Source organism: Pelecanus crispus, chromosome 6, assembly GCF_030463565.1.
Source record: "Pelecanus crispus isolate bPelCri1 chromosome 6, bPelCri1.pri, whole genome shotgun sequence".
NCBI classification, from domain to species: Eukaryota; Metazoa; Chordata; class Aves; order Pelecaniformes; family Pelecanidae; genus Pelecanus; species Pelecanus crispus.
Window position 1 is genome coordinate 7,251,333 of NC_134648.1, and position 21,424 is coordinate 7,272,756.

At 36.5% G+C, this 21,424-nt stretch overlaps 1 protein-coding gene across 2 annotated transcripts in view; it reads left to right on the forward strand.

Moving 5' to 3' along the window:
* The window catches only part of ANO3 (anoctamin 3), a 211,199-nt gene extending 194,332 nt beyond the window's left edge, over positions 1 to 16,867 (forward strand). For both annotated transcript variants that reach the window (XM_075712002.1, XM_075712003.1), the window contains exons 15-27: positions 1,618 to 1,700; positions 2,644 to 2,784; positions 3,133 to 3,297; positions 4,634 to 4,670; positions 6,698 to 6,809; positions 8,051 to 8,108; positions 9,576 to 9,673; positions 11,115 to 11,260; positions 11,368 to 11,520; positions 12,196 to 12,343; positions 14,165 to 14,245; positions 15,125 to 15,230; positions 16,610 to 16,867. In XM_075712002.1, coding sequence (XP_075568117.1) covers positions 1,618 to 1,700; positions 2,644 to 2,784; positions 3,133 to 3,297; positions 4,634 to 4,670; positions 6,698 to 6,809; positions 8,051 to 8,108; positions 9,576 to 9,673; positions 11,115 to 11,260; positions 11,368 to 11,520; positions 12,196 to 12,343; positions 14,165 to 14,245; positions 15,125 to 15,230; positions 16,610 to 16,792 — 1,511 coding nt within the window. In that variant the 3' untranslated portion in view covers positions 16,793 to 16,867. The remainder of the gene's footprint in view (positions 1 to 1,617; positions 1,701 to 2,643; positions 2,785 to 3,132; positions 3,298 to 4,633; positions 4,671 to 6,697; positions 6,810 to 8,050; positions 8,109 to 9,575; positions 9,674 to 11,114; positions 11,261 to 11,367; positions 11,521 to 12,195; positions 12,344 to 14,164; positions 14,246 to 15,124; positions 15,231 to 16,609) is intronic.
* Positions 16,868 to 21,424: the final 4,557 nt, after the last annotated feature.

Here is a 21,424-nt window from a genome sequence, read left to right on the forward strand (position 1 = left end):
GGGAAAAAAAAAAAGCCTCTAATTCAGTTGCTTGGTTTCAGTTTCTCTGACCGAGGTATTTTAAGTCAGTGGGATTTAAAATTCATTATTTTAGTTCTGATAACTGGGCCACTTCCTTAATTTCTGTTACCTTTGAGTGTAACTAAGTGAATTCTTTGATTTGTGCAATTACAGACATACCACCTTTGGCACAGGGCTAGTGGGTATCTTGGGCACGCTTCTTAGAGCAGCCTGACACGCAGAGGAACACCCAACGCCGTGTTTTGCAGAATGTATTTCTCCTACCTATTTGGTCACATAAGAAAAGTATTGTTTGTTTTGTGTATAGCACGGGCTTCCATTGCTCCCGAGTCCTCGCATGTCAGGAAGGGATTTCTTTTGCAAGGTGGTGTCTTCTGTAACATTTCTGAGTCTCGCGCTGCACTGATTGTGATCGCACTTCCAATGACAGTGAGAAAAGGTTGTTTCACCCTCAGATTACTCAAGTGCAAACCTCGCTGCTGCTTAAATAGGAGAGCTGTATGCTGCTCTTGTTAAGAGCATCCAAACTTTAAGTGAAATGTGTGGTGAAGAATAGATCCTTGCTTGGAAGAATAAAGAACGTGCTAACCAAAAATAATATTCAGGGACAAGTTCCTTTCATTCAGCCATCTGTTATTTATGGGTAGTGGTATGGTGAACTTCTGCTAACTCCTAGTCATTGTGCTTTAATATAGTGTATGGATAAATCATATATATATTAAAAAATTATGATAGCTATGTATAATATATATATATAAAGCCAATAAGATGTTAAACATAATAAGAAATATAGAAGAAGGTAGGAATGTGAAACCATCCTATTCAGTTTGAGTTAGAAATCCTCCTTCTGAGCAGTTGGCTTGCCAGAAGGAAGCAAATTTTCTCAGTCCCCAATTGAAATCACTGTTTGCCAGGGAACAATTGGACAATCCCACATTTTGTCAGGAAACCCACCAAAACAAGGTGTCTTCCCTCAGTGGCAAACTACAGTGTTTGGGAAACTTGGAGTTATTTATCGGTTGTAATTATTTTTATAGGACCTACTAAAAACACTAAGTACATGGAAAATCTGATTATCGTCTCACACATAGATTACAAATAACTGTTTAAAGAAATATTTTAGTAGTGAAACTACTCCAGTATAAAGCTGGTATAGATGCGAAAGAAGAGAGGTTGTCTTGATTCTAATGAAATAAAATGAGATCATAATTTAACTCTTTATTAACGGATACCATTGTATATGCATATGCTTGTTTCTTCAAGGAAAGATTTTAAATGATGTATGTTTTGAATAAAATTAAAAGTGAAATGATGATCTAAAAGGGATGGCAGTGTCTCATATTGACAGGTACCTATCTCTGTACCGTTACAGCAGAAAGCAAAAAAAATTACTCTTAGATAAACACTGTAAAATAGTATTTCAATTTTAACAGCAATTATCCTGAAGTTACTTATAATTTTCAGTTTCTATGGGGAAAACAGCCAGAAAGTGTCTAATGACAGTTATCCTGTTACATATTGCTGATTTTCTTGAGATCTGCACGGCCTTTTTTCTTTCTTTTCCATAATTAAAATGCAGTTGGTTATTTTCCACAGCTACGGTCTTTCTAGAGTTTTGGAAAAGACGGAGAGCTGTATTAACCTATGACTGGGACCTCATAGACTGGGAAGATGAAGAGGTAAGACTAAGCAGAAGTAAACCTGTAAATCTTGCTATCAGCATGATTTAAGTGTAAATATCAATACATAATTGTATGCCAGTAATCTGAATTTGTCATTCAGATTATATTTGTATTTATAACACTGGTTGCAGAATAAACAAGTATACTTGAGACTATACAAGGATACTTTGTCTTCTGCAATTCCAAATATAATTCTACATTTATTAAAAGTATCCTTTGAAAAATTGAGTGGAAATACTGCCCGTACAGAGGACAGGAGCTACTACTGATGTCAGCACAGATGCCTTTCAGTTCTGTGGTTTCTTGTACTGGAAATTCCTAATCCTGCGTAAAAATTGGACAAGACAAGCAAAGGGACAGATACTACTAGGTTTTATACCCTTCTGAGAGGCGTAACTTATCCTTTAACATTCTGCTATCAGCATCAGCAATAATAGAACTATTTTATTACTTTACTTCATAAATCAGTAGTGAACGTAGCTGTAATTTAACTATATTGGTGATTTAACTGCAGTCTAAGTCAATAGAGACTTTATCGTTACTTGTTTTATAGCTTTTCATAGATGCGTAGATACAAGCTGGTGGCTTTTAATAATTGCTTTCATATTACAAAAAGCACCATCATAACTGGCATTAATTTGTAGGTTTCTTATCAATTTCTGCAGAGAAACTAGTGTTTAAGTCAGCATTATGACCCGTGATCCTTTTAATACCCTGACATAGTGGGGAAGGCTCTTACGGTTTCTGTTCATTGTTGGTCTCTGGCACTGTTTCCAAGGATTTTCAAAAGAGCAAATTATTTCGATATTTGAGTTGGAGCATTGTAAAAAAGAACTTCTATCAATATAAATTTCCTACTGTATAGCGCACATATGTCTGATGTTTTGATACTTAAGTGAAATAAGTAGTACAACAAATGGAATCTACCCTCTCTTTCTAGGAAGAGCTGCGCCCCCAGTTTGAAGCTAAATATTCCCAAGTGGAAAGAGTAAATCCCATCACAGGAAAACCTGAACCTTTTCAGCCTTTCCCCGATAAGCTCAGTCGACTGATGGTATCTGTCTCAGGAATATTCTTCATGGTAATGTTTAATAATATTGGAATTATTTGTAGCCTTTAATCTTATTCTGATGTAAATAGTAACGCCAGTCATGAGTGCATTCATTAAGATTAGTGGATTTACATAATATAGGCAAAGCTGATTGTTTATGGATCCCTTTCTTTTAAAAGATGTAATACAGTTATATTGTAAAAGAACAGTAAAGAAATGTTTTAATTCATCGATCTAGTATTTCCGTTCTCTCAAAGTCTGCTCACCAAATCAAATGGCAATCTTTAAAACACTTGTTAATTTACTAATACAGTGGAAATTATTTCAGATATGGTTTATTTTGTTCTGATATCTCTATTCATAAATATTTACCTGTAGATTTCACTGGTCCTCACTGCAGTGTTTGCAGTTGTGGTGTATCGTCTGGTAGCCATGGAACAGTTTGCTTCTTTCAAGTGGTATTTCATCAAGAAGTATTGGCAGTTTGCAACATCCGGCACTGGAGTCTGTATCAATTTTATGATCATCATGTCACTCAATGTTGTAAGTCTTCCGTTCCTTTAAAGGAGGGATTAATTTAAAAGACTAATTTTTACAAGGTTACTGAGCTTACTGTATGTCAGATATATACCTGTTCTTGCTTATTCATATAACAGTGCCTGAAGCTAGTATTTCAGGGGGTTTTCCTCTTCTAATACTATGTTTGTCAATGTTTTTCTCTAATGCCTACTCAATTTGACGCTACACATTGTTGCTTATGTCACCAAGTCACAGTGGTACAGACTACTGCTTTTTCTACGTTTGCATTTTTGGTTTTTTACATTACCTTTTACAATACATCTCTAAATGGAACTACATTATTTTCTTGGCTGAGTATTTTCTTTCTGGTTTTTTTTAAATTGATAAATTTGAATTCTTCCCTTTCTTATTTAAAATGCAGCTGTGATATCAGTGTTGCACAGTCCTAGAATCACTGTGATACATGATTTTGGTTTAAGCTTCTCCTGTCACATATCAGCATAGGCTTAATCATTTGCTGTGGTAACACAATGTACATTGATATAAACTCTATTCCTTCATCTGCAATATAATTTATCATTTTTCTATTCCTGTGCAGGCACAAACAGGTAAAAAGGAATAACAGCACAGCAAACAGTGGCTTTTAATTCTGTTAAGGAGATTGTGCACTTGCTGCAATAAGAAAGCATTCTTCAAAACAGACTGCCATGTATTTATTTGTGTTATTTTATATGATAATTCTAAGTCATAGAAAGTACATTCAAGTGAACAAGCACACCAAAGCTATTGAAAATAACTTGCTATTAATAGTCAAGGAAATATTTTTCAGAGTTGGTAACTACCTTGGGCTAAGTGTTATTTAAAATAAAGACTGGAGATAGTTGATATAGAGCCAGATAAGGAAGTTTTCAGTAGGAGGCTGATATCCTCACCAGTATGCACATTCACGCAAAGGCAAATGGTATTGCGTAAAGGCTTTTGCCTACTTTTAGATCACATGGGTTTGTTCCTGAACCTAGAGGATAAGCATCTAACTGTTCGTTAAGAGAACCGTTGCTGTCTGAACACTTCTCTTGACCTATTGGCTCTTGATTTTTCTTTATCATATAATTAATATATATGCTTACATAGATACATTTACATGGATAAAGAGAATGGGACTGAAGTAATTCAGTAAAGTCTTTACAGGAAACTGTACATCCACATGTAACTACGACATTGCCCTCCCTTCTATGTCCAGATACCTGGATGCTGTAGGGCAGTAGAACACCTATGCTTTTGATGCTTGTTTTCATTCTAGATTTGACATCACAACAGACAGGATGCACTATACTTACGCCATCTCTTATTTCTGTTTTAGGTATATGAAAAGGTTGCCTATCTCCTGACAGACTTAGGTATGTAGGCCTTTACTAGTGGTATGGTTCTTGCTAGCTGTGGCGTATACCTTTATATTTCCATAAAATAAGGTTTTGAAAACTTCATCTGTGCATAGGACAACTCTGGCATTTCCCTAAGCAAGTGGGAAGTATCAGAGAAAGAATTGATGATTATTTCGCTAAGGAAATAATAGAAAAGAAAGGAATTTGTTCTTATACTTCTACTTTTTTTATGTTTTATAGTGTAAATTGAAAAAAATGTTATCTTACAATGGAACAAAAGTCAAAACACATTCTTTCTTAGAATGCTAAAACAGATGTGTTTTCCATTTTTCCCAAATGCTTGGTTATATTTTTTACGATTTTTTAATTTGAACTTCTGTATGGAAGCAATCATAGAATCATATGGGTTAAGATAAAATTACATTGTCCAAGATAAAAATTCTTAAGTCATAAATTTTAAAGTAGCTCTAATTCTGTGACACTAAAAATTTATACTGAAGCCTCTAATTGTGATTCAGTCATAGAGGTAAAGCTTTCTAGCTTATAGAAAACAAGAAAGCAAAGACAGCATTTAAGATCTCCTACTATGTGAATGCTACCTTTTAGTGATTGTTCTTACATGCTCTTTTAGCCCTTGTCAAAATAGACACTTGATCTTGTCATAGTTTAAAAGCAAGCTCGCTGCTTAAATTTAACAGCTCCCTCTTCTGGTTGAAGAGTTAAAGAGCATGCATTAAACAAGATGCTCAAAACCTTGTAGTGTTCCAGATAACAGGCAGTTAAACAGGTTAGAAAGATTAAAAATGTGTAGTCAACTTATTCAAATTATTAAAATATTTTTTCAGATCTGATTTGTATTCCTACTTAACTTTTAAAATATATTATATTGTTACAGACCAGGGAATAGGAAAAAAAATATTTAATTGAAGTATACAAGCTGATTTTTCCCAAAATATATGAAAGAATTTTATTTCAAAAAAAAAAGGCTTCTTGAATTAAGCATGATGGAGCATCAGGTGTTTGAGCTAGGTAGCTCACTCCACTTCCTATGGTGTTTTACATCAAAGAAAAGGAGGACATATTAACTTCTGGGAACAAGTGTCCGTATGTAAAGCTAGTATCCTGTACATTTGTATCCTAATTTAGTCATCATTAGACCAAAGTAATTAAGTAGTACAAATTTTAACTGAAAAATCCAGGCAGTTTAGACTTCCAACTCATACATGTGCTTTAAAACATTTAAGAACGTACTACATTCCAAGTTTGATACATCCATCAAAGAAATTTGAAATTTTTACCAAAAAGAAAAAATTCTAATCATTATCACCAAGTTCTAAATCAGACATAAGTAATGTTCTACAAACTGTAAGGAAGAACATCCAAGGCAGTGCAGACCCACTGAGAATGTTTGTAGCCCTACTATACATTTCTACATTTCTTTTAAAAAAGAAAAAAGAAGGACCTCCATCCTTTCCTTGTTGAACTATAAACTGTTTAACACTTCACAAGCATTATGATAGGGAAGTCTTGAGGATGAAGTAGTGATCTTGCAGAAGTGTGTAGAAGGTGAGATGCTCGGTTGAGATTCCCTCTGCTTTCCTTGGCAGCCCCTGTCTATTACTCTGCTCATGGCAAGTGCTTTTGCTTTTTGTTTGGTTTTTTTTGTTGTTGTGGGGTTTTGTTTTGGTTTGGTTTTAAATCAAGATACCTGTAGCCTTAAAACTAAAGATTCACGCTCAATTCAGAACTTTTTCATGGAGATGGAACAGGTACCTTCCAATAGAGTTGTGACCTGTTCTGTACCGAGGAGCTTGTATCTCCTGTTTCCACATAGAACCAACATAGTCTGAGCTGGGGCAATGGTTTCGTGACCTGCAGACTGCACGCTTTGAGGGAAAAAAAAAAAATTAATTGCAGCCTGATGGGGCACCATGACTTGAAACCATCGCATGTTTTGTTAGTGTTGATTGATCTGTGAGCAAAGTTAGGCATAACTTGGACTTCATTTCTGTTTATATAATGTATATTGTGTCTTTCCGCAGAGCACCCTAGAACAGAATCTGAATGGGAAAACAGCTTTGCCTTGAAAATGTTCCTCTTCCAGTTTGTCAACTTGAACAGCTCCATCTTTTACATTGCTTTTTTTCTTGGGAGGTAAGTTATCTTTGCTAACTGCTCTTAAAGGAAAACTTGCACAGAAGTCATAATCCTAGCTAATTTTATAGGTTTGAAGAAAATAAGCTGACAGATCAAACTGTAAGATTTGGATGCGAGTCAGTTTCTGGGGGTAATTAATAACACTAAATTAACATTTTTGACTGTATGTGAGGGTTGGACCCTTGAAATCTTTACTCATGAAACTAGACAGTAAAAAGTCTACTTTTTTATGTGGGTCTGTGTATTTGACTTTCCTACTAAATGAGAATTCAGAACCTTTGAAAATACAGCCACTTCCTAAATGTGGGTCTGTGTTTAGCCCTGCACTAATAGGCTTTATTAATTTTTTCTTGTTTATTCCCCTTTGGTTACATTTCCCAGGATCCGTTTTTACAAATAGTAAATATTGTCTGGCAGGTCTTGTACAGGAGTAGGAGGCAGAAATTCTGAAATTTTTTTGTGTATCTTTAGCTCAGATCATGAGATACCAGACAGGGCTAACCTTGCTTCGTCTTCACTTCAGTTTTGTTACGAACAGACTTATGATTCCTGCAGAACCTATGGAGTGTTTCAGAGTACCTTCTATAAGTATTTCAGTTCAAGATTGTTTGGGGAGGGAAAAAAAAACCCTCTATAAAAGACTGTTGGTAACATCTGCTTGTTACATCCAGTGATACATTTACAGAAACAAAGAAGTTTCTAAACTTCTTTGTATTTTGCTATCTCCTGTGTCTAGTAGGACCAGACATGGGTTTTTTACTCCCTCATTTATAATTTTCACTGAGGTAATAAGAATTTTGATTCAATTAGTTATACATGAATCTGTCAGATCTGTAAAAAGCATTTAGTTATGATGGGTTTGCAAGTGATTTTATGCTTGTATGTCCGAGGGGGCAATCCAGTGCACACTTCACGTGGGCAAGCAGATCCCTGTGCTGCAGTAAATTCCTATGTATTGCAATAGCTTATCTTCTTAGAAGTAGATTAGAGAGTCTGAATATCTAAACCCTCTGAAGCTAGGGTTTTTGTTCTGGACATGATAAAAGCTTAGGATCACTTGCAAAATGATGGTCCTTGTTTGCATTCTGAAACTTCCATATCCTACAGATACCAGATTTAAGCCTGTGTGATTTAATCTGTTTATATTTCATGAGTTTGCTCGGTGGATGTTGTGAAATAACTACTGATACAGGATGTTCTTGAAATGTCCACTGAGAAACAGAAATCTTATTTTCCAGATTTGCAGGCCGCCCAGGAAAATACAACAAGCTTTTTAACAGATGGAGACTGGAAGAGGTAAGCAATCCTATTTTGCGTTCCTGTGAAATTTCCATGAGTAGAAAGGAAATGGCTGAAGGACGTGAATTATGTCCAGTTTGAAAGATTTATTATTCCATGCAGTGAAGAGTAAACTCTTTATTTATAGCAAAGGATAGGAAACAGGAGATGTGTTTTTTCCTTCTGTGTTCTTCACTGTGCTGAGTGACTCTGCCTGAGACATGCAGTTCTTTCTGCCTCTCTCTTTGGGAAAAGCAAACGGTGATAGTCCCTTACCTCACAGGCACTACTAAGTCCTACATGATGGGAATCTACTGGGTATGCAGAATTTTTGGATAGAGAACATAAATATACTACCATCAGCTTTTTTATTAGTTTCTTAAGTTTCTGCTAGTACACGAAAGACATGGACCTGTCAGAGCAGGTCCAGAGGAGAGCCACAAAAATGATCAGAGGGATGGAACTGCTCTCCCATGAAGAAAGGCTGAAAAGAGTTGGGGTTGTTCAGCCTGGAGAAGAGAAGGCTCCAGGGAGAACTTATTGTGGCCTTTCAATACTTAAGGAGGGCGTATAAGAAAGATGGGGACAAACTTTTTAGCAGGGTCTGTTGCGATAGGACAAGGGGCAGTGGTTTTAAATTAAAAGAAGGTAGATTTAGACTAGATATAAGGAAGAAATTTTTTATCATGAGGGTGGTGAAACACTGGAACGGGTTGCCCAGAGAGGCGGTAGATACCCCACCCCTGGAAACATTCAAGGTCAGGTTGGACAGGGCTCTGAGCAACCTGATCTAGCTAAAGCTGTCCCTGCTCATTGCAGGGGGGTTGGACTAGATGACCTTTAAACGTCTCTTCCAACCCAAACCATTCTATGCTTCTATGATTTAAAAGAAGAAAAACAGTATTTTCAAAATTTAGCTTGAAAATGTGTTAGAATTGCACCTCCCTGGATATCACTAGCATGCTGAAGTTATCTCTGAAAAACAGGTTTCTTCTATTGAACCTTGGTAGCCACATAGTAAAATACTGTAACTTTGTAGTCCATAGTCTAGAAAAAGTTTCTGTAGTTACTAAACATTTTAATATGGCAATTTATATAGCTAAGATACTGGTACCAGAGATTCAGCTACTACGTCTCTGTTGGGACTTAGGATATTACAGATGAAATATCGCTCCATTCTTTTGAAATGAATACATATGTATTGGTCTAAGTGAAATGGACTATATCATTTATCACATATCTAGCACACATACCCTTAGGTTAGGTAATACAACCTAGTTCTCCAGGAAATAATATGTCTAAAGGTTGTTCAACTAAAGTCTGTGTTAATATTTCTGTTATTAATATATCTTTTCATATTTCTGTAGCTGGAGGTTAATGTTTTTCACCAAACATACCTGAATATTTTTCATTCACCCTCTGAACAAATAAAAATTAAAGGAATTCTCTGATTTTAGCTGCTGATGTTTTTCCATTTCATTTCAGTGTCATCCTAGTGGCTGCTTGATAGATCTGTGTTTGCAAATGGGAGTTATTATGGTTTTAAAACAAATGTGGAACAACTTCATGGAACTAGGCTATCCGTAAGTTCAGATGTTAAAATTTGCTTTACAAATAGTGATGATGCATTAGTGTGATTCAGTGGTAGGGAAAAATACTTTTGGTTTTGGAGAATGTTTTCACTTTTTGCATCTCACATACTGTAACTTTATTCCCAAGGGAAGCATTAACTGCTACTCCAAGATAAAGCTTCTTGGGGTATGTTTACCATCTAAATTGTTTATTGTGATTTCATTTTCCATAATACAAACAGAGCTGTTCAGCTGCTGAAGAGAGTAATGGGCTAAGAGTCTTACAGTTCTGTTGAAACTGGAAGAATGTTTTCAGTAAAAGATTGCTCATCAAATATTCATTTAATCAAAGTCTTAACCTTGAAAATATGTCAGAAAGGGTTATGCTCACAATGTGCAATCATTTGGCAAATGAGGGGCAGTATGCTGTATTTTTTGTGAGACATGGATTTCTGAAAAGAAGAAACCTACTTGAAGTATCAGGCTTCCTGTCTTCTCAGCCCAGCAGCATCTTAACTCTGTCTAGAATTTATTTTAGAACATGCTTATATTCCTTTACAGAAAGCAGTATTTTGTTTTGACAAAACCATTGTTTGCAAGTGAGGCAACAGTTGGTCTTTCAGTAACCAGAGAGATCAAGAGCTAAACACTAAATTAGCCTGAGAAAAAATAGCAGCCTGTTAATAAAAATACTTATAAGAAAATTATTTCCTATCTTCAGTCTCTTTAGTAATATCTAGAAACAAACAATAATGTTTAATTACCACCCGTGTCAGTACTGAATAACATTTTTCATTTGTATAACACTTTAATTTGTGAAACTATTACCTATTTAATATTTATAACTACTTTGTGAAAAGAATTCTGCACAGCTTTATAAAAAACAGTCAAATATTTGCAGCTTCAGCAACACCTTTTTAGACACTTCTTCCTGCTTCAAGAAGAAAATACTCTGTAGAGCATCTAGATCTTTAGGTTTGTTCAAAATTAGTAGACATATTTTACTATTCAGTATATTCTAGTATCAAAGAGTTCTTGCTGAGCTCCGCTTATTTGGTTCGTCTTTTACAGGATTAAAAATAAAGCATTACTTACTTTTTTAATACTATCACTATGCATGATTTTTTTCCTTGTTCTTTTTTTATTTGGGCATGCAGGTAAATTTTACAGAAAAAGTCTATGCAAGCAAATTCCATGTTCTTGAAAAAGCTTATTTGTACAATGCGTAACACGCTACATTAAAGACATAATTAAAATCGTAATGCAGAATTTGGAGAACTCTTGGAAGTTCTTTGAATTGTGTCTTACATGATACTGTAAATATTTCCAGAAAATACCTAAGTAAATATTCAGGTGCTATTCAAAATAGGCCCACTTACTTCAAAGCAATACCAGCAAGTATTGTAAATTACTGAGCAAGTACAGTCACTAATGCTTTGTTTATCTAATAAAGTTTATTACAGAATTGGTGGTCACGACGCAAAATGAAGAGAGGAGGTCAGTTAATGGAGCATAAGATTTCTCTACCTCAATGGGAGAAAGATTGGAATCTGCAGCCTATGAATCTCCATGGTTTAATGGACGAATATTTAGAGATGGGTGAGCAAATTTAGGGAGGTGTCAGTTTTCTTAAGACACTGGAACTATGTTGCATGTTAAAAGATCTTTTGCATTTCCAATTTCTAACCATAGAAATGCCTGTCCAGTTTTACAGTTTGGCTTTACCACCATCTTCGTTGCTGCCTTCCCGCTGGCACCTCTCCTGGCATTGCTTAACAATATCATAGAAATAAGGTTAGATGCCTACAAGTTTGTCACTCAGTGGCGAAGACCTATGCCTGCAAGAGCAACAGATATAGGTGAGAAACCTAATGACTGTCACCACCGTCAGGTACAATCTCTTTGTGTTTCCTTCTTTAATGCAGCTTAACTCTTGAAATATTTCATGCATCAAGAGTGAAATTGATAGTGTAACCTACAGATCTCAGTGACAACTCTCCTGTTAAGCAATAAAAGGATACTCAGTTGCTTAGCTAAGAGGACTCCTCAAATTTGCTTTCCATTTCCAATAAGGGATCATAATAGTTGGAATTTTGAAAACAGACTAAATAGTATTTTACGCTTCTGATTTGTGGAACTCTAGGTCTAAAATGCTATCCAAAATCAATTTAATTTAGAAATTTAATATAAGGACTAAATTCACTTTTGGTTTAAAACTGAATTAAATAAAAATAATAAATCCCTTTCCAACATCTTCTGTTTGACCTTTATAACCAAAGATTATGGTTATACCTTTGCTGCTTAGCTATTTCTTCTCAGCAGGGTGTGCCCTACTGTAAGACTTCATTCAGTGGTGGCAGGAATGTGGGGACCTGGCTTAATCCTGACTATCTTTTCTGACTGAATAATTCTTCCTCAATAAGAAAGGAAAACTGTATGACTAATAATTACTTTAATACCACTAGTATGACTTTACATGACTTAATATGGCTGTAAAAAACTAATGACTTCGTTGTCATTTCTCTTATTTCTAGGTATCTGGTATGGGATTCTGGAAGGAATTGGAGTTCTGGCTGTCATCACCAATGCCTTTGTTATTGCCATTACTTCCGATTACATTCCACGTTTTGTCTATGCATACAAATATGGTCCCTGTACAGATCAAGGGTACAGACAAGAAAAGTAATTAAGATATTCTTTATATATACATGTATATTTCGGTGGAAGCACACTTTCGCTGCTGTCTACTTAAGATATATCGGTAACATTCTACCTTTTACATCTGTGCAAACCTTCACAGATGTCAAGTGCAAGTAACTCAGCCATTCCAGAGAGTTTGCAAACTAACTCCACAGTCATATAAGTTGAAAATTACGTCTTCCCTTCTGAATGCAAACAACAAAGTTCAATATACATTGTAGCAGTTTTCAGGCTTTCTCTAGATAAGCTTTTCTTCTTTTCTGCAATAGTTCTGGACTGTCTTCTCCCACTACACTCCCACACACATATATATGCTCCAGAACCCTCTTTTATCCTAAGCCTCGTTCACCCTCAGACTTCCCTGCCTGTTTCTTCAGAAGCGTTTGCAGCCAAGCTCCAGCAAGACTGGCCTTGACACTATCTAGCCTAACTCCATATATAGTGTATCTTAGCTTCAAGCAAGGTATCTTGCCTATCTTTGCACCACCAGGCCGGTTTCTTGCACTTCTGTCCAGACACTCACCGATGCCTCTCAACTGTGGGTCCACCATGCTCTGTCTGCATTTCCCAGTGTCTGTCATGGCCTTTTACATGATCTAAACAGATCACAGCACTCATGGACATCCTCTCTTTCATTTGGAGACCAGTGCCCTACAGGTGTTCTTGGGGGATGGTTTTGGAGGGTTTTTTTTGGTTTTTCTTTTTAATATGGGAATCAGGGTTACCTCAAAAAAAGGAAGCATCACTTTGCTAATACTATAGCATATCTCACAAGCACAACTTACCTTTGTTATTGCACAGGAGGAAGGATAGGAGTGAAAGCATCAGGGCTTGTCCAGCAAGCCAGTACCACTGCATTCACAGACTGTGCCTCAGCTCGAACCACCTGTCCTTCCTTCCCTCGTTTCTCCATCTCTAATGATTCAAAATAGAGATTTACTCTTCCTGTGCTGTCACAGGAAGAGAACATTTAAGGGCAAAAAGAATGAGGCAGGATAGGATGAAAAGAGACAATAGCAAAAAAACGTTAATGCTTAATGCGCACTACTCGTTAATAGAGAACTATGTAATTCTATTCCTTCTTTTGCCAGTAGTGATTTGAAGTGTCACAGCAAACCTGAAGGTTCAGGACGTATAATAAGATCCCTGATGCATCTCTTTTTAAATGTTCTTTGCCTTTCAGAAGTCCCTTTGTTAAATTACAGGACAGTTTTCCAAGAAGATGGGGTGTCTTACATGTCCATGGGTTTCCAGGAACAGATAAAAATTTTACTCCTACAGTCATAATTCAATGTATTGATGTGATTTCTGTCATTAATACTAAGAAATAGTTGCCTTTAAGATGGCTGTTTGGCATATATGCACTGTTCATTTTTGCTGTTGGTGAAAATTCTTCTTCAATTCAACTTGTAAAACCTGTCATTTTTGGTATATGCTGCCTGATTGGTGGCAGATTCTGCAAGGATCTTAAGTTATTCTCCTCTGTGCCTCTCTGGCCATCTTTCTAAGTTCAGTAATTTTAGGAGACAGTGAAGAACACTGTAGCAACAATTCTTGCTTTGTATCTGCTGATAGATAAGAAGCAAAACCATGAAGAGTGCTGAAAATAGATTTTTAAACAGGGTTATCCCTGAAACAGACCTATTTGTTTCTTTGCAATAAAACTTTGCTTCTCTGCTTAAAATTGCTTTTGTCCTGATAAGCAAATAAAATAGTATGCTCACAATATGTGATAGCAGAATACGTTTACATACAGGATCTATGCTATGAAGAAAGTCCTGACCGTATGTCTCTTCCTTTCAGATGCTTAAAAGGATACGTCAACAGCAGTTTATCAGTATTTGATTTGAGTGAACTTGGGATGGGATACTCGGGGTACTGCAGGTATGTTTCAGTGCTCTCCCTTCTTGTAATACAGGCATAGACATTAATACAGACACTAAATTGAAAGTCAGTGCTTAAATTACTGGCAGAATAGTTTCTTTTTTGCCTGTAAAAGCATTGGAGTTCAAGTTTGTTCAACATGAAAGTCTCAGGTGCAAACACTGTGTGGTAGGATGCATTACTAACACACTGGACACCCATGTTCTGAGTTTTTCCAGGACTCCTGCAAGCCATATCTTTCATGCCTCTATGAATTATTCATTTTGAAGTTCCCCAGCTGCCAAGAAGGGTGAAAATTCTCATCTCAGTTTTGTTAAACATTCTGAGGTCTATTAATTAAAATACACAATTAAAATTTTTGTTGTGACTCTAACCCTGGTTGAGATCCCAAACAGTTATGCAGGATGGATACAAGAAATTCAGCATAAAAATTAAATACAACATTGCATGAGTGCACACCTTCTGGTTTCAGATTTAGTTTTACAGTGAAGGTTAGCTTGAATTGACTAAGAAGTTACAGAATCATGTTACATTTATGCGAACTTTGTCTGGAGAATCTCAAATGCTTATAAGCAAAGACAAGAACCAATTTAGAGTCAACACACTTGAACTTAATACTCCAAGGTGTCAGCTTTGTACCAACAAAAGAAAGTGTTTGCTCTGGATTTTTGGAAGCAGAAAGTGCCATTTTGTAAGCAACCCTATTTAATTGCCTGTATTGTGGACTATTCTTCTCCTTTTCTGTTTAATTCCTCTCGAAGTATGCTTTCACTACAGTTTCTCTCCTTTTAGCCAGATCTGGGATAAACTAGAGAGCTCTTCACCATATTCAGGTTTCTGAGCACAGGCTAACTAACTGGGTTTTTCTTTGCTTTACAGGTATAGAGATTACAGAGCCCCACCATGGAGTTCGACTCCTTATGAATTCACTTTGCAGTTCTGGCATGTCCTGGCAGCACGGCTGGCCTTCATCATAGTATTTGAGGTTAGTCATGGAAAGGAACAATTCCTTTCTACCTCTTTAAAGTACAAGATTTTTTACAGTAGTCCCATAAATAAATTGTCAGTATCATCAACGGCTTGTTCATTACAGTCAACAGAGGAAAAAAAAATCACCCTGCCCAAACTGTTGTCAATCAGCTGCTTCAAACTGAATTGACAGAGCATGCACAGATTTTAGAGTCCCTCCAAAATCATATTTTCTTAACAGTCATCTTATACATCATGTTATATTATACAGCATCCTGGCTTGTATCAGGAATAGCATGGCCAGCAGGAGCAGGGAAGTAATTGTCCCCCTGTACTCAGCGCTGGTGAGGCCGCGCCTGGAATACTGTGTCCAGTTTTGGGCCCCTCACTACAAGAAGGACATTGAGGTGCTGGAGCGTGTGTAGAAAAGGGCAACGAAGCTGGGGAAGGGTCTGGAGCACAGGTGTTATGAGGAGCGGCTGAGGGAACTGGGATTGTTTAGTCTGGAGGAGAGGAGGCTGGGGGGAGACCTTATCGCTCTCTACAACTACCTGAAAGGAGGTGGTAGTGAGGTGGGTGTTGGTCTCTTCTCCCAAGTAGTTAGTGATAGGACAAGAGGAAATGGGCTTAAGCTGCACCAGGGGAGGTTTAGATTGGATACTAGGAAAAATTTCTTCACCGAAAGTGTTGTCAAGCATTGGAACAGGCTGCCAAGGGAAGTGGTTGAGTCCCCATCCCTGGAGGTATTTAAGAGATCTGTAGATGTGGCACTTAGAGGTGTGGTTTAGTGGTGGACTTGACAATGTTAGGTTTATGTTGGACTTGATGATCTTAAAGTTCTTTTCCAACCTAAATGATTCTATGATTCTATGCCAGTTCCCAACCAAATCTTTCATGTTTTGTTGAAAAAGAAGAAATGCAACTTATGTGTACATTAAGCACAGTTATTACAAGTTAAAATCTGTGTCAGGAAAACAATACATGATTCTAGCCTAATATAAAAGTAGAAATGTGTGTACTAACTTTGAAGAATGTATTACGTACTGTCCAGGAGTCTGGTTACTTCGATTACAAGCTCTTAACAAAGACTGATTGTAGGTAGTGTTTGCTATTGTTATTCAAACTAGCATATCTTACAGTCACATCTTCATTTAGGTTACTAGCTATACCCTTTGTTTTACTTTTCAGAAGACTTTAGCATTTTCACATTTCTGATAGGCCACTCATTTACTCCCATATATGTGTGTGTGTATATTAAAAAACCACAGGAGTTGCTTTTCAGTCATGAATTGAATCTCAGTTCATTTTTGCCACAGACTCTGAGGCCCTAAAATATGGTCCTAGAAAAGAATACTTATGTATCTTTGAAGCAATTATTTTTGTTCTTCTTTTCAGCACCTTGTTTTTGGAATAAAGTCTTTCATTGCCTACCTGATTCCAGACATGCCCAAAGACTTGTGCGACAGAATGAGGAGAGAGAAATACTTAGTCCAGGAAATGATGTATGAGGCTGAACTGGAGCATTTGCAGAGAGAAAGGAAAAAGAATGGGAAACAATATCACCATGAATGGCCTTAGTCACTACCATGCTGCAACAAAAACACTGTTTGGAAATTGAAGAGTGCAGTTACAAAATGAAGGCAGAGTCTGGCATCAGTGTGTGAGATTTGTGGTGTATATATGTTCTTGCTGGGCAGTACAGTTGCAGGCTTTGGTGGGAACTGGAAAATAGATGCTTCCAATGAAGAAAATGAAAGCCTTACTTGTAACTGGTCTGTGGTGAGCACCAAGGCGAACTGGCGCTCAGGAATGTGCAGACAGATTAAAAATTTGGACACTCTGGTTTAAAAAAAGGCAATGAATTTTCATGCTGTTCATGAAGATACTAACAGCATAATGAAAACAAAAAATTACCTGTGAACTTATACAGTAAGGGCATGACTAAAACCAACTTACATGATATCCACAACTTCTACAGCTTCTGATTGCTCAGCTCCATCTGTAATGCCTCTGAAGAAAAGAGCAATTGTTGCCTTCGTGGCCATAACTTGATATAAATGATCTTTCAGGCTTACTGTTTTGTCAGGTTTGTCCTAGTCTCTTGTTGAGATTGTGGATGTGGTCCTACCCTAAAAAAAGGGGTTTATGGCTGCTTAATATATACTATGCAGTTTAAGATTTGCACATCAGTGTCATTAATTTATCCTTCTAGTTGAAAACCAAAAATTCTAAATTCAAAATGAAAACAGCAGCACTAAGAGAACGCATCGCATTGCCCACATTGCAACTATATTTGAAAAAGACATGGCTATTGAGTTGCCTTTCCACTTCCGTGTGCAGAAAGGCCACCTCCACACACTTCCAGGATGAAAGAACTGTCGTTTTCATGCTCTGATGTAGCATGCAGATGTCTAACTGTGTTACTGTTCCCTTTGACCTGTCCGGGCAATGATACCATGACTTCACAGAATGCTAACTTGAAATATTCTCATACAGTGACTTTGTCCTGAATATACAATTAACTCTTTATAGTATGCAAGCTTATGCAGATATATATCAGACATACAGTATAACGTTGTGACTTGCTTGTTCAGGGAAGGAGAAGCAGAGCACTTTATAACAACAATGCTCTTCTTATTGTAATAGTAAATGCTCCAGTAATGTGCACTTCTTTTATTGGCCTAAATAAGTCAAAGCATGGGATTTAGATACAGGCAGATATGTATACAGATTGTATATAAATGCACACACACACGGTGGTTACTTTTAGATTTTTTTTTATCATTATTTGTATGCCGCCTTACACTTTTGGGGGGCTTTTTGGATAAAATCACTATAAGAGGTAGATGTTTACGTAAAGAATCAAATTTCAGTTTTTATGTGCATACAGCAGTGTTGCTTATGGCTATAGTCACATTTTGGTGATGAAATTGTCTATTACTAAGATTTCATAATGTGGGAAAAGGTAAGCACTTAATTTAAGCAATTTAAACAAGTGTGCAGGGTTCACTTGCAGAGAAGGGAGTGGAGAAAGAGTTACAATCATTCTGTTTCTCTTGTACGATTTTAAATAAAGCTTCTCTATATTGGATAAGAAAAATTTAAAAAACGAAGAGTCAGCAAAGCACAGTAACTATAAAGGCTGCAAATTTTAACATTATTTTTAGGGATAAAGCTGCAGCAAAATCACTGCTGACAGATAATGAAGAAACCTGATTTTTTTTACTACTTGCAATACCCTATTGAACCAAAAGTGTGATTCCAGTATTCACTTGCATGTATCAGCACAATCATTTTATTTTGTGATGCCATATAAAATTAATTTTAAGAGTCAAGAGCCAGTGAAAGTGGATGAGTATGTTCTATTGTATCCAGAGGGCCTAGCATCAGACCTTAAGTTCTTTGGTCGTTTCACCATATTCATGAGATTTCTTGGTTAATTCCAGCTCTCTGTGGGAGACAAGGCAATTATAGGAGTATCTACAGTATTGCACAAAGGAAGAAATTGCTAGGTATGGTTTAATCAGATATATTACCCATTAGTTCTGTCATAAAGGGCTGGTGGGACTCAGCTTCCCATATTTTGGAAAGGCTGTTCTGCTCTTTCATATTCTGGGTTGTGCGTTAAGTTCCTCACCTTATCAGAAATAATGCACTCTCCTCAGTGCTTATAGAATCACACTGTTTAATTTATTGTCTCCCTGTTTCATTCTGTGGAATATCAAACACCATTTGACAGCATTAACTGTGTGTCACAGCTTTTGTTTCTGTGCCACATAGTGATCGTACTTCCAGTTCTTCAGAAGGTCACAGATGAGCTGTCTTTTTAATGTTTTCTCTAAAAACAAAATGCCTTGGCTGGCCCAAAGTATAAAGATACAGGATAAAATTAGGCAAGAATCAGAAATATTGATTGTTTCATACTTTCGTGTTTCTGCTGTGGATATTAGCACGTGTCAATACATACTTAGGCAAATTCCAATTGGACTTAAAAAACACATAGGAAAGAAAACCTTTTTGTATTTGAGATTGAGAGAGAGAGATATATAATGATTTGCAACACCGGTGTATAGGAGTTACATCAAAGGCAAGTATGTAAATCTGACATTGTGCATTTTATGCACTGGAAAAGCACAAGAAGTTTTGGAGAAACACTGTGTGTGTTCCTTTATTTTTGGAGGACATCAACAATGTCTAAAGGTTTTGCCACTATCTAGCCATTTGCTTAAGCTGAGAAAACTTTATGCTAGACTTCGTTTAGTGTGCTGTTTGCATTGACTGCACGTTATTTTACTGAAGTATAAGGCACACGCTGTCCTCAGGAATAATGTGTTTTATGAATGGTGAATGATCTTTTCATATTCTGAATATTGTCTTTCCAAACAAATGACCAGTATGAATAGACTGTGCATGCAAGCTGCGTTTGTGAAATCTGACAAAGCTTTAGAACTTCAATTTGTGCAAAAATGCTTTAGATCGTTGCAGATCTAACCTATGACAACTTTGCTCTATGCATGCGCCCTTAGAGAGACTGCATGAGCAACTAGATATTTTTAAATACAAAGGATTAGTCCAAAATGTCTTAATTATTCCTAACCAAATTCCGTGACTTGATTCAGACAAAAGAAATTTCCATTTCAGAAATAGCAAAAACTCCGCATACATTATACACATCTCATTTCTAATGACTTTTCATTCTAAATTTGTGCCTAATGTGTGAGATCTGAGTTCTGGTGACTAAAAAAAAGGAAAAAAAGAGTTCTGCTTCATTAGCCATCTTAATGAGAGGTTCCTTCTTCGAGCTCAAAGTCTGCCTCCATATAGAGGGGTGTATTAAGAGCTCAATAGTCACAACTGAGTGCTAATGGGGTTGCCTGAAGATTGAGCACAGGCTCTCTGTTACACTGTAATTCAGTTTCCTTACCAGAAAGACAGCAGAGTGATGGGGCATTTGGAAACAAGGCAAACCATGTGATGACTTTTTTTTTCTTATACTTTTTTCCCTATCTCTTTTTGTTAAAGGATTTATAGAGAAAAATTAGATGAACATTGAAGTTAATAGTGATGATGACAAGACTAAAATTTCCATAGTGGTGATGGACGATAAGTGGTTTTTTGTTAGATGTTTCTTCGGAAGTACATATCTTCATTACTACAAAACGCTCATCAGCTGTTCCTATGCCCTTTTCCAACAGCAACTTGTCTTAAATTGTGTTCTGAGGATCAGTTAAGCTCAATTGTGATCTGTTGAAAGCTCAAAAGAAAAATGTCTGGAGTGCCTAGTGAAAATAGGTTAATAGGTACATACTTTAATGCATAAATTCATAAATCTCCTGAGGTTTCCTTCATGAGAAGTTCTGCAGAAGGAAAAATATCTTGGGAAACACAGCTTTAGGGGGAGTGTTAATATGGGGAAAGGCAAGAACTTTGGTGATATTTTATTCTTAATGTGCCATTAAGTTGATCAGTCTAACATTAAGTAGTGCACATCTGCAGTTTCCTTGCTGTGGCTTCTTCCACAGCAGACTCCAAGTGGGAGTGCTGCCAGAGAGAATTTCTGGAGCCGTGGGATCCAGTGGCATTACCTGCAAAGGCCTATGCGGCATCGTGGGATTTTTCAGTCTTTTGCATTATGTCACAGTTTGTTCAGGGACAAATTAGTATATACATATTTAGAAGCATCATATCATTTTGATTAACTGAAAATTATCCTTGTCCATTAAATGAAAAGAAATGGTCTCTCACATAGTTAACTTACAAGTGTCACAAATTTTCATTAAAACTATTATAAACTAGATTTTTTTACGTACGCTGGGCAATGGCCATATCAGTAAAACTCATTTTATTCAAAAAGCTAAATTTGAAGGCAATAAAGTTAAAGGAAAATCAAGCAATCACATTTTCTATTAAGTGTTACATAGGAGAAAAGGGACACAGATAAAAACAGTGGTATCAAGTCACTTACAATGCAGTAGTACTTCCAGAAGCATTTTATTTTTTGTAATCCTCATAAACTACTGATGTTGCTTATTTGGGGGTAAAGGTTGAAACAAATATACAGACAGCCTTTCATAATCGTGTTTATTTGGTGTTAAATTCAAACAGAATTCCACATTTAGACAGACTTGTTATTTTGTTAGTTCCAATGCATACTTTGTCTGACTAAAATGCACGCAGTGACACTTTTTGAAAGCGTTTAAGTGACTTGCA